The following is a 17,732-nucleotide window of genomic DNA, read 5'->3' as shown; positions in this document are numbered from 1 at the left end:
TAACTTGAACTTGTGTTAGAATAGAAAACTATACAGAGTTTTCTGCTCCCATGGTGGGTCAGAGAGCTACGGAAAGCATTTAAATTTGAGCAAAGGAGATAGAAGCAGGACAAAACTAGGAAGCAAATAGTTTTTGCTTTGCCATCACAGCAGACCACATGATGTCTGCTATATATTCAATAAAACCAGAAATAGAAAAATTGCCATTTTATATCCAGAGTTTCTATCTTTAGTTGTGTCTAATCACCAACACTTCTAAGTGCCTAATCCTGATTTATCAATTCCATGTTTTCCTCAAAGCATGGGGGCTAGCTATGAAGGCTGTATATTAGTGGATGAGGGTGGAAATTTTTTTTTAAAATCCTTTTTTTTTTTTTTTAGATGAAGTCTCGCTCTGTCACTCAGGCTGGAGTGTAGTGGCATGATCTCTGCTCACTGCAACCTCTGCCTCCCAGGTTCAAGTGATTCTTCTGCCTCAGCCTCCCAAGTAGCTGGGATTACAGGCATGCACCACCATGCCTGGCTAATTTTTGTATTTTTAGTAGAGACTGGGTTTCACCATATTGGCCAGGCTGGTCTAGAACTCCTGGCCTCCTGATCTGCCCACCTCGGCCTCCCAAAGTCCTGGTATTACAGGCATGAGCCACCACGCCTGGCCTACTGTATTCCTATACACAGGCTTCCATTGTGACTTTTATGGGCCCAAGGCACTTTTGACTTCATGTGTTCCTTCCTTAAAGATATATTTAAAAATTATATTTTACACTCCATTGGTATAAAGACATATGAAATTTTTTTAATTTGTAACTTGTTTTTTTTTCCTTCTAATTTTAACCAAAAAAAAAGTGGTCTATAACAGTGTTGTGGTTCCCAGGCACTGTGTCTGCTGTGCCTAATGGACAATTCAGTCCTGTCTATACATGCCAAGAATAGAATTCAAATAGAGACAGAAGATCATTTTGGATATGTAATTGTTATGATAGCCATTCAAGACATCAGCCTCCTCAAGATATTTATGATGTCCCTTTCATCTCTCACTTTCATGACTTCTATGACACTTAGTTTAGCATACAACAGACAAATTCCTGATTTATTTTCTAATACATAACAATTGCCTTCCACTTTCTCTAATAGTAAATCAATATAGCAGGATGGTGAAGAGCCTGCACTTTGGAACTATATGAGACCTGGATTATCAATTCACTGAGTTGTTGTTGTTGTTGTTGTTGTTGTTTTGAGACAGGGTCTCACCCTGTCATCTAGGCTGGAGTACAGTGGCACACACATAGCTCACTGCAGCCTCTAACTTCTGGGTTCAAGCAATCCTCCTATCTCAGCCTCCCAAATTGCTAGGATTACATGTGTGAGCCACCATGCCTGGCCATGTCTGAATAACTTTGAGCCAGAAACTTCAAGTCTCTGGGTCATCTGGAGCCACAATTGTTAAGAAGAGATATATTTGAAAGATGAAAAGGCAGGTTTTAGTCTAAAAACTTTTTTGCTTATGACTCAATGTAGCTGTCTAAGCAGTTCAGAGAATTGAATGAGGAGAGGAACTACAAAGATTAGCTACAAAAACATGTCAGTATAATGAGGGTAATCACAGCTCTACTTCTTGCCTAAAAACCTGCTTATACTACATTCTTGTTTGGAGCAGGAAGATGCACAGCTGGGTACAATTTGGTGCACAGAGTAATTATCACAATGTTATTCCTAATAATTGTCCTGTTTTATTTCAGCTGTGAAAGAGTATGACTTGACCAAATTACAGGAGGAGAGAAGATAACAATATATTATTCTCAGTTTATAAGATGAAAATTTCCATCTCTCTGTCTCTAGAGAGACCAAAGCTGTTCAGAGCTCATTAACAGGGAAGCACTGGATACTGCAAAGGTCTACTCCCTAGCTGAAAATTGTGTTAATGACAAGTTACTTCTAAACTTGCTTTCATTTGCTTTTATTTTGTTCCTGAAAAGGCTTTCTTTGCTGATTAAGAAAGCAGCCTATTTCTTTACCCAAACTCAATCTTTTGAGTTACTGGCATTATAATTGAGGATGTTTCTCTCTGTCTCTAATACCAGAGTAGTCAGTCAGTCAGTCTGGGATGGGTGTTAGAACATTGGAGGAGGAGGCTGGAGTCCTGAAACATAGACTTAGATTTGACACTTTACAAGTCAGGTGGTCTTGAGAAATATTCTTCCTCACTTTATTTTCCAGTTTTTCCTCGCTTCCCTCTTCTTCTTTCTCTTACAACCCTGCTTTCTCCTCCAAGAATGTTCTACCCTTATAGGTGCTGCTAAGGTCAGAATTTGTCAGAGGTGTGGGTCATGGTCCTCCTGCATTAGAAACACCTAGAGGGATTGCTAAGCATGCAGCATGATTCTTAGGCTCCAGCTCATACCTCCTGAAGCAGGTATGTGGGGATTTGAGCCAGATATAGGCATTTTGAATAATGACCTCAAAGAATTCTTTACACACTCACATATGAGAATCACTACCCTGTAATATAGGCAAAGCAAGTTTTATTATCTTTAATTTACAGATCAAAGAATGTAGGTGCACAAATATTAAATGATTTACCAAGCTCAAAAATCAGAACCAAGAAGAGGAAACTACATTTATTGAGTGCCAACAGTGGACCAGGCACTATGTTTGTTTCTGCAGTTTGTTTTCTTGTTAATTCTCACAACACTTTTGGGAAATAGGTTCTGTTCTTCCCATATGACATGGACCAAGGAGCTTAAACAACTTACCCAAGGTCACATGGTTAATGAACTGTGGAGCCAGGTCACAAATCAGATAAGTGTGTGACTCTAGGACCATTGTCTTGCTACTCAGTGAAGCTATTTTTCTGAATCTTCATCTTTCAATTAAGTTAAATAGTCTAGCATACAAAATAAATACATTTCTTCTCCACCTCACTTCCTCAATGTTCACTCTTAGAGCCAGGTTTATAGTAGGGTTTGAACTTATAAAAAATTGCTTTTTCATGTGAAATCCATAACCAAATCCTGATGCATTTTTCCTCCTTCTCACCAGGCTCTACAGCCAGGTCAAATAATTTCAGGTTATTAGGGCCTTCTTTGCTTGAATCCAAGTCTTTACAACTTCCTCAGCAGCATTTTTGACTGTCAAGCCCTATCTATCATGATCTTCTCCTAACCAGCACCCTCCAGCTCCAGCCAGAGCCTTCCAGATCTCTTTCATCATCGTTTCTCATCATCCCTCATTTCCCTGTCTTTTTCTCATTCCAATCAAGCAAATCTATTTGGTCCTCTCATATGTGTTATTCTCTCGCATCTGCCTCTGTCTTGTTCCAGACATTGTCCTATAGCCTACCATCTCCCAACCTTCCACTGGCAGCAAATAGGCTCCATCTTAAGGGCCAGTTTTAGTAAACAGGGCCTGGCACTCTATCTTGAGAAAAACTCCTAGGCCAATTGTGAGATAAATAAGGGAGTATTGAGATCTCTTACCAGAGGCTCAGCAAAAAGAAATAGCACATGTAGTACAGATTTGCTGTCTCTGCATGATTATAACAAGGGCTTTAGAATCAGAATTGGGTTTGAATCCCAGCTCTGGAATTAACTCCCTGTGTAATCTTGAGCACAGTTTCTTATCTATAAAATGAGACTGATAATACCAACCTTATAGAGTTGTAAAATAGATAATCTGCTTACCAAAAGCCTGTCAACTGGCAAACAGTAATTAACTTATTTTTTCCTTTCTTCATTCAGGATTTTCCTTGAATTAAACTGCCAGCAAGTAACTTTTATCAACAAGATGTATTGGTTGAAGAGTCTCACCCATCTTAATTTCTGTATATTTAAGACTCTATAAACCTATCAAACTAAGGGAAATGTGAGCTCCAAGGGAAGCCTAAATAGAGATCTGCACTAGCCATTAAAGTCAACAAACATATAACTGTATACTATTTATCAGTCTACTGCCAATGTGATATTACTAATATACATAAATAGGGATGGGTAGAGGAGAGGGAAGGAGTGAGTAAGGGAGAAAGAAAAAGAGGATTGAAGGTGAGAGAGAGAAGGGGGAAGGGAGAAAGAGAGAGAGATCAATATTTCATTTCTTCTATATAGCACCCAGTCTAGCTCAACATATAATTAACCATGAAAAAGTAAGTGGCTTTGGACCAAATGGAATATACCCCAAAATGTTGTTTATCCAGAGTTCAGCCTGGTTTACTGTAACTCATGATGAATTCTTTTCTCACAAGCTTTCTGTAGGCTTTTGTGTAGAACGGCTGTCACATCTTATTTGTGTTAGTTAACATAACCAAAGATTCTCTTTGTGGACAGGAAAGATCAGGCTGCTGTACTCTTATTAACGTATGTATTCAGTTAGATATCGAGTTCCTGGTGAAGGATTTATCCTCTTTCCTGGGAGCAAAATTCAGAAATCAGATTATAGGGTTGCAATCTGTGATCCAGAAGTAGAAATCAAACCCCAAAGACCATCAGTAAAGATGGGCCTTATTATATTGTTATAATAGATAGCTGTGATATGCCCTGGGAGAGAAGGCTCGATGATATTTCAGATACATCGTCTGTGCAGGTGGATAACAAAGAAAAGAAATTCTCCCAGATTTGGAGTCCCTTGTGTGTGTGCGTGTGGAGGCGGTGGGGGGGGGGGCAGGGGAAAGGAGCTCTCACAATGAAAGGAGATATTTTGTTCATTTCTCTAGTAGCAGATTGGCCCTAATGGGAAGACCCCCAAATACTGAAATGTGTGTCTGGCACTGGCCAATTTCATTAGATATAGATCCTGTCCTCTTCCCTCTCTTATGCTTCTTTGTGTGACTTGAGGTCAGCATGAGGGCAAATATCCCTTGTCCTCTAAAATCATAGTCCAGATTTCTGTCATCATAATTCAGGTATGGAAACATCCAACCTTGGAAAACCAAGATCTTCCACTCTTGTCAGTATTCACAGCCTGAGTCATCATTAATGTGTAACTTCATAGACCTAAATCTAGGGATTAGAATGGAAGTAAATGGTAGAAAGTCCTTGGATAATACCAGCTCCTAAACAGAATTTCACTCTCCCAGTGGAATTTCACTCCTGACAGCACTATTCTGTGTGCATGTTATTCCACCTCTAATATTACTGTTGCTGAGCAGTTTGCAGCTGTGGTAAAGTTGTTCATTTATGTGGTTTGGGCCAGTTTCTGAGAAACAGGCAGAATTAGCAGAAGAATCTATCAATGTTAGATTTGAACAAAGAAAATAATGATCTTTTTGGAATTGTCCTCCACAGTGTCAATACAGACATAAAAATGGAGTATAGGAATGGTATAGATTTCTACATATAAGATGTAGAAACCCTTAATGTTCAGGGAAGGTACATGGGGACAGAGAGAATACCCCAAACTCATTGACTGTAATAATATCCATTCCTTATCGTTTTTCTTTGTGTTATTTCTATGGTTTGCTTTCTTTTTCTAATTTATATATATATATATATATATATATATATATATATATATATGTTATTCAAAGACTTCTGAAACAGAATTTTTGCCCCATTTTAGATGAGGTTTTTCTAAAAAGACAAGGATGTGTTTGGTCATCTTGCCAGGATTTGGAAATGTATACTTTATTTAACATTATTTGCAAATTTGATTTTTCCTCTTCAAACTAAGTGTAGAAATGCCTCCATATGCTTGAAGTTGATCTCATCATTTTGTTAAGAAGGAAAAAGGAAAAAATGCAGCTTATAGTAATTTTTACATGAACATATACTTAACAATGGTGTTTCCTCAAAGTTAGCTAAAACAACTTTTCTACTGCTTCAATATACCACTAAGGTTAAAAAGATAATATAATTTGTCTTAAAATATTAAATTGTGATTGGAATTTTTTAAATACAATGAAACTAAACTACATTTTAATATTTTTATTTCGTATACAAAATATTAGGTGAGGATCTGACTTTAACTTTTTTCCCAAATAGACAACAAATCATATAGCACATTTCAAAATGCTTCAGGTGTTCAGATGCTGAATTCCTTCTTGTGTAATAAATTCTTATGTAGTTTTTAAAATATTATTCCATAGATCTCCTTACTAAATTTTGAATGTTTTAATCACTACAAATATCATGATAATATATGATAGACTCCATAAATGCCCCTTCATTATTCCAATTTTTCAAAATTTTCTTGGCTTCTTCCAGATGAATGTTAGAATAGTTTTGTAAACCTTCAAAAATATCTGCTGGCATTTTTTATTAGAATTTGATTAAGCCTATAAGTTGATTTAAGAAGAGTAATTGATATTCCTCTGTAGGATCACCGTAGCTATTTTTCTATATTTGAGTTTAAAATATTTTTCTGTAAACTATATAATCTACTTACGGGCTCAGGATATTTCTTACTTAATTATAGATTTTATGGATTTTCTCTGAGAGATGTGGAGTGCAGAGGTGGAGATGCCTTGTCAGCATCTATTGTTTCTTGACTTTTTAATTGTCGCCATTCTGACTAACAGGAGATGGTATCTCATTGTGGTTTTGATTTGCATTTCTCTAATGATCAGTGATGTTGAGCTTTTTTTCATATATTTGTTCACCACATAAACGTCTTTTTTTTGAGAAGCATCTGTTCATATTCTTGGCCCACTTTTTGATGGGGCTGTTTTTTTCTTGTAAATTTGTTTAAGTTCTTTGTAGATTATGGATATTAGACCTTTGTCAGATGAATAAATTGTGAAACTTTTCTCCCATTCTGCAGGTTGTCTGTTTGCTCTGTTAATAGTTTCTTTTGCTGTGCAGAGCTCTTTAGTTTAATTAGATCCCATTTGTCAATTTTGGCTTCGATTGCAATTGCTTTTGGCATTTTTGTCATGAAGTCTTTGCCCACATCTATGTCCTCCATGGTATTGCCTAGGTATTCTTCTAGGGTTTTTATGGTTTGGGGTTTTACATTTAAGTCTTAAATCCATCTTGAGTTAATTTTTGTATAAGGTGTAAAGAAGAGGTCAAGTTTCAGTTTTCTCCATATGATGGCTAGCCAGTTTTCCCAGCACCATTTATTAAATAGGGAATCATTTCCCTATCGTTTATTTTGTCCGGTTTGTCGAAGATCAGAAGGCTGCAGATGTGTGATGTTATTTCTGAGGTCTCTGTTCTGTCCCGTTGGTCTATATGTCAGTTTTGGTACCAGTACCATGCTGTTTTAAATACTGTAGACTTGTAGTATTGCTGGTAGCAGGGTGCCATCAGCTTTGTTCTTTTTGCTTAAGATTGTCTTGGCTATATGGGCTCTTTTGTGGTTCCATATGAAATTTAAAGTAGTTTTTCTAACTCTGTGAAAAATATTAATGGTAGTTTGATGGGAATAACAGTGAGTCTATAAATGTCTTTGGGCAGTGTGGCCATTTTCACAATATTGATTCTTCCTATTCATAAGGATAAAATGTTTTTCCATTTATTTGTGTCCTCTCTGATTCTCTTGAGCAGTGGTTTGTAGTTCTCCTTGAAGAGGTCCTTCACATCCCTTGTTAGCTGTATCCCCAGGTATTTTATTCTCTTTGTAGCAATTGCAAATAGGAGTTCATTCATGATTTGGCTCTCTGTTTGTCTGTTGATATGTATGAATGCTTGTGATTTTTGTACTTTGATTGTGTCTCCTCAGACTTTGCTGAAGTTTATCAGCCTAAGGAGTTTTGGGGCTGAGATGATATGGTTTTCTAAATACAGAATCATGTCATCTGCAAACAGAGACAACTTGACTTCCTCTCTTCCTATTTGAATATGGTTTATTTCTTTCTCTTGTCTGATTGCCTGTCCAGAGCTTCCAATATTATGTTGAATAGGAGTGGTGAGAAAGGGCATCCTTGTCTTGTGCTGGTTTTCAAAAGCAATGCATCCAGCTTTTGGCCATTCAGTATGATATTGGCTGTGTGTTTGTTATACATAGCTCATTATTTTGAGATATGTTCCATTAAAACCTAGTTTATTGAGAGTTTTTAACATGAAGAGATGTTGATTTTTATCAAAGGCATTTTCTGAATCTATTGAGATGATTATGTGATATTTGTCAGCGGTTCTGTTTATGTGATGGATTATGTTTATTGATTTGTGTATTTATTGTGTGGAACTCTAAGCCCTGCATCCCAGGGATAAAGCCAACTTGACCATGGTGAGTAAGTTTCTTGATGTACTGATGGATTTAGTTTGCCAGTATTTTATTGAGGATTTTTGCATTGATGTTCATCAGGGATATTGGCCTGAAGTTTTACTTTTTTTGTGTCTCTGCCAGGCTCTGGTATCAGGATGGTGCTGGCCTCATAAAATGACTTAGCGAGGAGTCCCTCCTTTTCAATTGTTTGGAATAGTTTCAGAGGGACTGATATCAGCTCTTCTTCGTACCTCTGGTAGAATTCAGCTATAAATCCATCTAGTCCTGGGCTTTTTTTTGTTGGTAAGCTATTAATTACTGCCTCAATTTCAGTACTTGTTATTGGTCTATTCAGGGTTTTGACTTATTCCTGGTTTAGTCTTGGTGGGTGTATGTGTCCAGGAATTTATCCACTTCTAGATTTTCATGTTTACTTGTATACAGGTGTTTATAGCATTCTCTGATGGTAGCTTGTATTTCTTTGGGGTCAGTGGTGATATCTCTTTTATCATTTTTTATTGTGTCTATTTGATTCTTCTCTTTTTTCTTCTTAATTAGTCTAGTTTTGTTAATTTTTTTCTAAAAACCAGGTCCTGGATTCATTGATTTTTTTTTGAAGGTTTTTTTTTTTTTTTTTTTGTCTCTATCTCCTTCAGTTCTGCTTTCATCTTAGTTATTTCTTGTCTTCTGCTAGCATTTGGATTTGTTTGCTCTTGCTTCCCTAGCTCTTTTAATTGTGATGTTAGGGTGTTGATTTGAGATCTTTCCAGCTTTCTAATGTGGGCATTTTAGTGCTATAAATTTTCCTCTAAACACTGCTTTAGCTGTGTCCCAGAGACTTTGGTACATTATGTCTTTGTTCTCATTGGTTTCAAAGAACTTCTTTATTTCTTCCTTAATTTCATTGTTTACCCAGGAGTCATTCAGAAACAGGTTGTTCAAATTCCATGTGTTGTGTGGTTTTGACTGAGTTCCTTAATCCTGAGTTCTAATTTGATTGCACTGTAGTCTGAGAGACTGTCATGATTTCCATTCTTTTGCATTTGCTGAGGAGTGTTTTACTTCCAATTATGTGGTTGATTTTAGAATAAGTGCCATGTGGCACTGAGAAGAATGTATATTCTGTTGATTTTAATGTTAATAGACATCTGCTGGAGAGTTCTGCAGATGTCTATTAGGTCCACTTGATCCAGAGCTGAGTTTAAGTCCTGAATATCTTTGTTAATTTTCTGACTTGTTCATCTAATATTGACAGTGGGATGTTAAAGTCACCCATTCTTATTGTGTGGGAGTCTAAGTCTCTTTGTAGGTCTGTAAGAACTTGCTTTATGAATCTGAGTGCTCCTGTATTGTGTGCAAATATATTTAGGATAGTTAGCTCTTCTTGTTGAATTGATCCCTTTACCACTGTGTAATGCCCATCTTTGTCTTTTTTGATCTTTGTGAGTTTAAAGTCTGTTTTGTCAGAGACTAGGATTGTAACCCCTACTTTTTTTTTCTTTCCATTTGCTTGGTAAATATTCCTCCATCCCTTTATTTTGAGCTGATGTATGTCTTTGCACATGAAATGGGTCTCCTGAATACAGCACACCAATAGGTCTTGACTCTTTATGTAATTTGCTAGTCTGTGTCTTTTAATTGGAGTATTTAGCCCATTTACATTTAAGGTCAATAATGTTATGTGTAAATTTGATCCTGTCATCATGATGCTGTCTGGTTATTTTGCACACTTGTTGATGTAGTTACTTCATAGCGTCATTGGTCTTTATATTTTGGTATGTTTTTGCAGTGGCTGGTACCAGTTTTTTCCCTTCCATATTTAGTGCTTCCTTCAGGAGCTCTTGCAAGGCAGGCCTGGTGTGACAAAATTCCTCAGTGTTTGCTTGTCTAGAAAGGATTTTATTTCTCCTTCATTTATGAACCTTAGTTTGACTGGATTTGAAATTCTGGGTTAAAAATTCTTTTCTTTAAGAATATTGAATATTGGCCCCCACTCTCTTCTGGCTTGTAGGGTTTCTGCTGAGAGGTCTGCTGTTAGTCTAATGGGCTTCCCTTTGTCAGTAACCCGAACTTTCTGGCTGCCCTTAACATATTTTCCTTTGTTTCAACCTTGGAGAATCTGATGATTATATTGTCTTGGGGTTGATCTTCTCATGGAGTATCTTAGTGGTGTTCTCTGTATTTCCTGAATTTGAATGTTGGCCTGATTTTCTAGGTTGGGGAAGTTCTCCTGGATAATATCCTGAAGTATGTTTTCTAACTTGGTTTCATTCTCCCTGTCTCTTTCAGGTACTCCAATTGGTCATACATTCGGTCTTTTGACATAGTCCCGTATTTCCCAGAAGTTTTGTTCATTCTTTTTTATTCTTTTTTCTCTAATCATCTCTGCATGCCTTATTTCAGCAAGATGGTCTTCAAAATCTGATATCCTTTCTTCCACTTAGTCGATTTAGCTATTGATGCTTGTGTATCCTTCACAAAGTTCTCATGCTGTGTTTTTCAGCTCCATCAGATTATTTATGTTCCTCTCTAAACTGGTTATTGTAGTTAGCAGCTCCTGTAACCTTTTATCAAGGTTCTTATCTTCTTTGCATTGGGTTAGAACATTTTCCTTTAGCTCAGTGGAGTTTGTTATTAGCCGCCTACTTCTGTCAATTCATCCATCTCATCCTCCATCCAGTTCTGTGCCCTTGCTGGGGAGGCATTATGATCATTTGGAGAAGAAGAGGCACTCTGGCCTTTTAGGTTTTCAGCATTTTGTCATTGAGTCTTTCTCATCTTCATGAGTTTGTCTAGTATTGGTCTTTGAGGCTGCTGACCCTTGGATGGGGTTTTTATGGGGACTTTTTTGTTGTTGATGCTGTTGTTATTGCTTTCTGTTTGTTTTTCTTGCAGTGGTCGGGTCCTTCTTCTGTAGGGCTGCTACGGTTTGCTGGGGGTCCACTTCAGGCTCTATTTATATGGTTCACTCCCATGCCTGGAGATGTCACTTGAGGAGCTGGAGAATAAGAAAGATGAGTGCCTCCTCCTTCCTCTGGGATCTCTGACTTCAAGGGGCACCAAACTGATGCCAATAGGAACACTCCTGTATAGGGTGTCTGACAACCTGTGTTGGAAGATCTCACCCAGGTGGGAGGCACAGGGAGCAGGACCTATTTAATGAAGCACTTTGACTGTCTCTTGGTGGAGTGGGTGTGCTTCACTGGGGGGAATCCCACTCATCTGGGCTGCCTGGATTCCTCACAACTAGCAGGAGGAAGGACTAAGTCTGCTGGTCCATGGAGACTATGGCCACACTTCCCATTAGGGGCTCAGGCCCAGGGAGATCAGAGTTCTGTCCCTGACCCCTGGCTAAAGTTTTCAGAGTTCTGCCCAGTGAGGAGAGATGGGTCAAGGTCAGGACTGAAGAGGCACTTCGGTCAGCAGTATGCCACAGTCAGGGTGTTGGGCTGTGGGGGATACTGTTGGGGCCAAGCCATCCTCCTGGCTCCAGCAGGGGAAAGTACAGCCTGGAGCAATAGAGGTGGCTACCGTTCTTCTCTCACCCTGTGAACTTAGTGTATTAGGCAGCTATCAGTCCCAGTGTTGGCTGTCACCCCTCCCCCAGGTACTCAAAAGGCTTAGACAGCAGGGAGCTGCAGCTGTGGTGCTGGTCACCCCTTCCCCTGAGAGCTCAGCAGGCTTAAGCAGATTCTAGTTTAGTGGCTGTTGAGAATCAACACAGCTCCATGGTTGGAACCCAAGCTCCAGTGGTATGGGATCATAAGGTGGGAACTTCCAATCCATAGGTTGCACAGTTCCATGGAAAAAGAACGTTTTCTCAGGCTGGGTAGCACACTCACTGACTGCGTTTCCTGGCTGGAGGTGGGAGCTCCTCTGCCCTGTGTGGCTCTCAGGTGGGCTGCTGCACTACACTGCTTTTCCTTCCTCTCCATAGGTCATGCCAGCAGCCTAGTCAGTTCTGATGACAGAACCTGGATACCTCAGTTGCTGGTGCAGAATGGGCATGCTGTTAAGGTTCTTTTTGCAGGGAGACTCTCTGATCATCACTGCTTCTAGTCAGCCATCTTGGCCCACCCCTACATCAAATATTTCTATTTCAGAGACTTTAGACATTATTTTGGAGGAGTAAATTCCATGTAAACATCTGTTTTTACATTTCTTTCTTTGAAATAACATTTGTGTCTAAGATTGTCTAGGTTTTTTAATTTTTTGAATATCTAAAAAGGAGGTACAAAATTTCATCTCTTCCTGTTTATTTTTGAGCTATCATACTTCTAAGATTATTATCAGGACTTCCCTGCTTAGACTGGCATAGGTGGCAGGGATAGTATTTTGAATCTTAATCTGTTTTCTTTCTCTTTGTATTTTTCCATCTTCTTTCTATCCACTCAAGAGCTGGTTGTCTGCCTGTTGATAGGGTACTACGTGACAAGAGGAAAAGGCAAATGCTGCTCAAGCCGTTCTGGCTTTTGAATTCCAGAAGGGGAACTTTAGAGGCATAGGACCAGAAATAGGAGAGTGGAGCTACTCTCCCAAATTCAAAAGAGATTGTCCTGGGCTGGGGAAAGGGGATAAGTTAAAGAGAAAGAGAAGTCCATGGGCTTCAAATGCAGAGGATGTCTGTGCCATGCTTCCCAATGACTACTGCTAGGAGGGGTGGCATGACTCCATCAAAAATTGGCTATTTGGGGTTTTAGGAAACGTACTTCTCTAGCAATCTCCTAAAGAAGCTAGTAATCTATATAATAGAATTGACAATATCTACCTTACCAAGCAAAGGAATTTTTAAGAATTATAAGAAACAACATGTGAATGGTTGGCACTCAGTGGGTACTCAGTAAATATTACATTCCCTGCAACCCACATTGACCCTGCTCATCAAACCAGTTCTATTTCTTGGTCACTTCCATGTGCCATTTTCTACGTTCTTGCTTGAGGATTGCTGAATGGTACTGGAGAAAGAAAGGCAAAACCATGTGGACAAAGGCCAAGCCAAGGCTTCTGTGTTCTTTTCCTCATCCTCCATCCTCATCCTCCTTCTCCTCATCCTCCTCTTCCTTCTCTCTTTTTCTTCTCCCCTTCTCAGTCCCATTGTCTCCTTCCCTTCTTCTTTTCCTCTCCTTTTATAAACTTCACTTTAATGCTAACCAACAGTCCTGGCATCCAGCCCTTATGTTTCTCTCACGTACTCCTCCAGAGAGACTCAATTCTCTTCTGCTGTCACAGCAAAACAGAGCCTCTGTTTAGGCAACACAGCAACCCACACAGCATGAGCAACATGCATCTGCCTTGCAAAATTATGCTGGGGTAAAGCAGAGATAGGGCCTTTTAGACAAAACACCATCTTTCTCCCTGGTGGAAGAATTCTTCAGTTAAGAAGTACTATTAAAGATTGCTTCTCCCCCTGCAGAGAAGTTCCCTGCCAGGATCTCAGGACTAAAAGGAATGTCTTAAAGAACTGAGACATTCCTTTTGGTTTCCTGTGCCTGGGCAATGACTCCCTCAACTAGTAATAATAACCATGGTAACACATGGCCTCAGAACATGTGGACAGGGAGAAGGAGGTAGGTAGGTAATTGAGTTATTCACAGACATGGAATTTATGAACGCTTTGTCACCTTTGGGCCCCCAGATGCATTCTCTTGGCCTATTGATTTTCCTGGAATCTCCAGAAATACAGAAGGTGGGGAACTGCTAGCAAGGCTTTGTTATGTGCTTAACTACAAGGAACAAAGTCTGGTTTCCCTTTTGAGCTGAGCATGACTGTCAGATGACACTCAGTCCTCTACTTAGCTGCTCCAGAAGTGGACAATAGATTTCTCTTTGTGGGGCTCAAATTTCTATGCTGAGACAGGTGTGGCAGCCCCTCATTGGGGCACATTTGATGGTGCTTTTTACTTGTATAAATAAATTGGGTTTTCCCATGCTCACTCTAGGAAATCCTGAAGTTTTTCGAAGGCGTCTTTTGTGCTGCATCCTTGGGAAATATTATTTTGTTTCCTAGCAGAGATTGGAGTCCTTAGAGAAAGAAAATGGGATAGATAAGTTTTGGCTATAGGGAAATTGATGTGGGAGCCATCAGGCATGGTCTTGGAAAGACAGATGTAGATACAATGCCTTACTGGGATCATGATTTCCAGATGATGAGGGATGTATAGGAAGCTGTAAGTATGGTTACCTTCATGTTTATAGTTTGATCTCCAATAGCTGTGTCTAGGCCATGATTGTGGCTATGGAGGCTCCTCTCAGACAGTATACCTGCTTAGGGATTGGTCTAATCTATGCCTCAGTTTATTTCCTTTTGATTTGGGGGATGCGGTTTAATCTAAGTTGTAATATCTTTTTTCTTTCTATTCCTTATAGATTCATGAAGGTGGCAGGAAGCACAGTAGATGCAGTTACCTGGCAACAGTAGGTATTCACCATTTTTGCTCTTACTTATTATAAGCTGCTGTGAAATGAAAGATAATTAGTTGTCACCAAGTTCATAGGTGACATTTAATAAGCTATCCTTCATCTTCCCGGAAAAAATTTAAAAGTAACTTTAAAGTGGCTTTTATGGCACATGCTGTCTCATAGTACTATAATTTTGTTGAGTTGTTTTCAGAAAAATTAAAAAAGAAACTGATGAATTTTGGAGATTTCAACTATTATGTAACCTTTTAAATTAATCTGTCATCAGTGAACAGGTAATGGGTATCTGAGCATGCCACTGTTTTCCCATAGGCTTTTTCTCTGGGAGTAAATTTCCTTGTATAAAACAGGAAATAGTTTTAATTGCTTAATATGTCATGTGAAAATAGAAATACCTTGTTATATTAATGTCAGTGGTCTTAATTAGTGCCAAGTGAATCTCTAATATGAAGCAGTTAAAAAAAAAAAAAAGAATGTCAAGATGAAGCAGCTTCAAAAGAGGAAATAAACTCCAACATTGCAGGAAGAATCTTACAATGGGCCCTCATAGGCCTTGGCAATGGCCCTCTTTCTCAGTTACTATAACCCTTCCCACCTACCGTATGTACTCCTTTTGTCTATCCTCTGTTTGAAGTGGGTCACAATGTCCACTGCGGACCCATGAGAGATGTGAAAGAAAACGAAGTGGATGAAGTCTTTTATATCCCTAAAGTGTTTTTGTTTCCTGGCAATCAATAACTTCAACCATAATGGGAAATATTTTAGTCCACATTTATACACTTAATTTCTCTAAAAAAAAAAGTTCCAAATGTTTTCAGAAATTCTTATTCTTCTTCAGTTTGTTTTTGTGAGTTATGGATTGAGTAAGTCTGAGGTTCTTGTCATTCCCTTGCTTGAAAGCCCACCATGTCTCTCCTTTGCACTTGGAAACAAAGCTAAACTCTCCATGTTGGCCTTTTGTGTTTGGGCTCTGTTACTTTCTGATTTCATCTGGTGCCACTCTGCCCTTATTCTGTCCCAGCTCACTGGTAGTCTTTTTGTTCTTTCAGGTCCATGTGCCCGTCCGCCTCTGGATCTTTGTCTACACTCCTCCTCCTGCTTGAAATGCTGTTCTCTCTACTCTTGTGTGGCTAACTCCTTTTTATCTTTTAAGCCTCACCTTACATGTCATCTCCTAGAGAGGCTTTCCCTTCCCTGGTGATCCTATCCAAAAGAGATCCTCCATTTCATTCTTTTTCTTAGCTCTTTTTTTCATAGAACTTATAATAACTTATAATTACTTTTTTCCATATGACTTATTTTTGTAATTTGTTTGTTTTTCTCTTCTACCAGATTGGCATTTATTCAATTCACCCAGTACTTATTTAGACAATGTTTGTTAGACAATTACTATGGGGAAAAAATAGCAATGACAACAATAACAATAGGAATAAAAATAACAATGTACCAGGAACTGTTCTTAAACTTCATATGCCTTATTGTAGCTGGTCCTCATAACCACCAAATGAGCTAGGGTCTATTTTTATCTCTGTTTTACTGTAACTTAGAGGGAATTGTGTAACATCCAAATTCTGTGTATTATTACACAGAAAGTGGAAAATGTTGGGCTTAAAGTTGCATCTGTCTCACTCCAAGGGCTATTGTCTTAACTATTACTGTTTTGATAACAAGATAATGTCCCTTTACTGAAATTCTGTTCAGTGTCCTCTCCAAAAAGGCTATCTGGATAATGTAACATAAAAGCTGAACCTTTAAGAATTTATAGGATTTGTAGAGAAAGGTAAGGATATCAGCATAAAAAAATTATTGGCTAAGAATGTATGGCTTTAATTATTATGGCTGACAGGGAGAGATAAGAGAAAGCTTTTCTTTTTAATTCAAGTACTTTTCCTGACACAAAAGGAATCAAGTGAGCACAGTATTATTCTTATGATGCAAAAATACATTTTTAATAAATACATTTTGTTTATTGGCTACTTAAAAAATATTGGCCATGTCTCCAGATAAATATCACTGTTTGCAACTACTCCAAAAATACCCTCAAAACCAAGCAGGAGGATGTATTTCTTTTGGCTTCAGGATCAGCATTCATTTGAGGACAAGTAGCATGTGGCATCTACAATTTATCCTTTCCAGCCACAGTACTCAGTCAAGCCTTGGAAAAGTCATGGAAGAAACCCAGGCAATTCTGGCCAGGAGGACTACATGAAAATTAAAGCCAAATGCCACATTTCTTCAATCCTGAGAAAGGCTAAGGTGAAGATGTCCTAATAATGTAAATAAATCAAGAGACATTGCTAGAAAAAAAAAAAAAAGGAGGGGAGACTAACATAGAATTTGTCATTTGTCACTATATCTAGATGGCCAGAAGAATCAATTCAATATTGGAATGTTGAGCTTGGATCTTGAACAGCCCAATTTCTGAGTCAGAAGTCATGAATAAACAAATCTCTATAGTTTGACTATTTTAATTTGGAAGCATATTCTTGGATTTGCTATATTTTGAGGACCAAGATATGTGACTTAATAATTGATCCTACCCAACAACTCATTGAAAAAACCCAGAAAAAGTTATTAATATAAAAGTATAATTACAAGTATAGTGTAGTAGCTTGTATCATAATAATCGTTATATAGATAGCATTGATAAAATATAAAGTATTTTTTTTTAAAAAACCACTGGAGTATGACCAAAAAAGGTAAAAACTAAAGGACGGTATTCAACCTTTAAAACAGTACTAGATGAGATTTACTTTTATTTGACTTTTTCACTGTAGTTACTTAACAATTCATTCATTAGGAGGTAACTAGAACTCAAACAGAAATGTGTGCTCACTCATATTGGCTAGAAGTGTCCAGAGGCTGGAAATTGAGGGTGGAAATCTCACACAGAAGGAACTTCAGGGTAAAAATACCAAATATGCATATAAACTTCCCTCCAACCTTTGATCCCTGAAATGTATATATTCATGGGACGTTCCAAGGAACCTAGCAGAAAGAAACAGCTGGAAGCCTGAAAAAGTTGAACAGAGATTTCAGGTGCTATTTGTCACATGAGAGACAGAGGTTGGAATTTAAATGTCACAAATTTAAAGGGACTTGATAAACAACCTGTTTTTACAGTGAAATCTAAAAGAGTTGTGCCTTAAGTGTAGTCTATTCAGGACTAAGATTTG

At 38.3% G+C, this 17,732-nt stretch overlaps 1 protein-coding gene across 1 annotated transcript in view; it reads left to right on the top strand.

The window, feature by feature from the left end:
- HPSE2 (heparanase 2 (inactive)) overlaps positions 1-17,732 on the top strand; it is a 732,977-nt gene that overhangs the window by 483,175 nt on the left and 232,070 nt on the right. Inside the window, exon 6 of the mRNA XM_032281250.1 lies at positions 14,506-14,553. Coding sequence (XP_032137141.1) covers positions 14,506-14,553 — 48 coding nt within the window. The remainder of the gene's footprint in view (positions 1-14,505; positions 14,554-17,732) is intronic.

Source organism: Sapajus apella, unplaced genomic scaffold (assembly GCF_009761245.1).
Source record: "Sapajus apella isolate SASKATOON/1434 unplaced genomic scaffold, GSC_monkey_1.0 scaffold13, whole genome shotgun sequence".
Lineage (NCBI taxonomy): Eukaryota > Metazoa > Chordata > Mammalia > Primates > Cebidae > Sapajus > Sapajus apella.
This window is presented reverse-complemented; position numbering and strand designations above follow the sequence as displayed.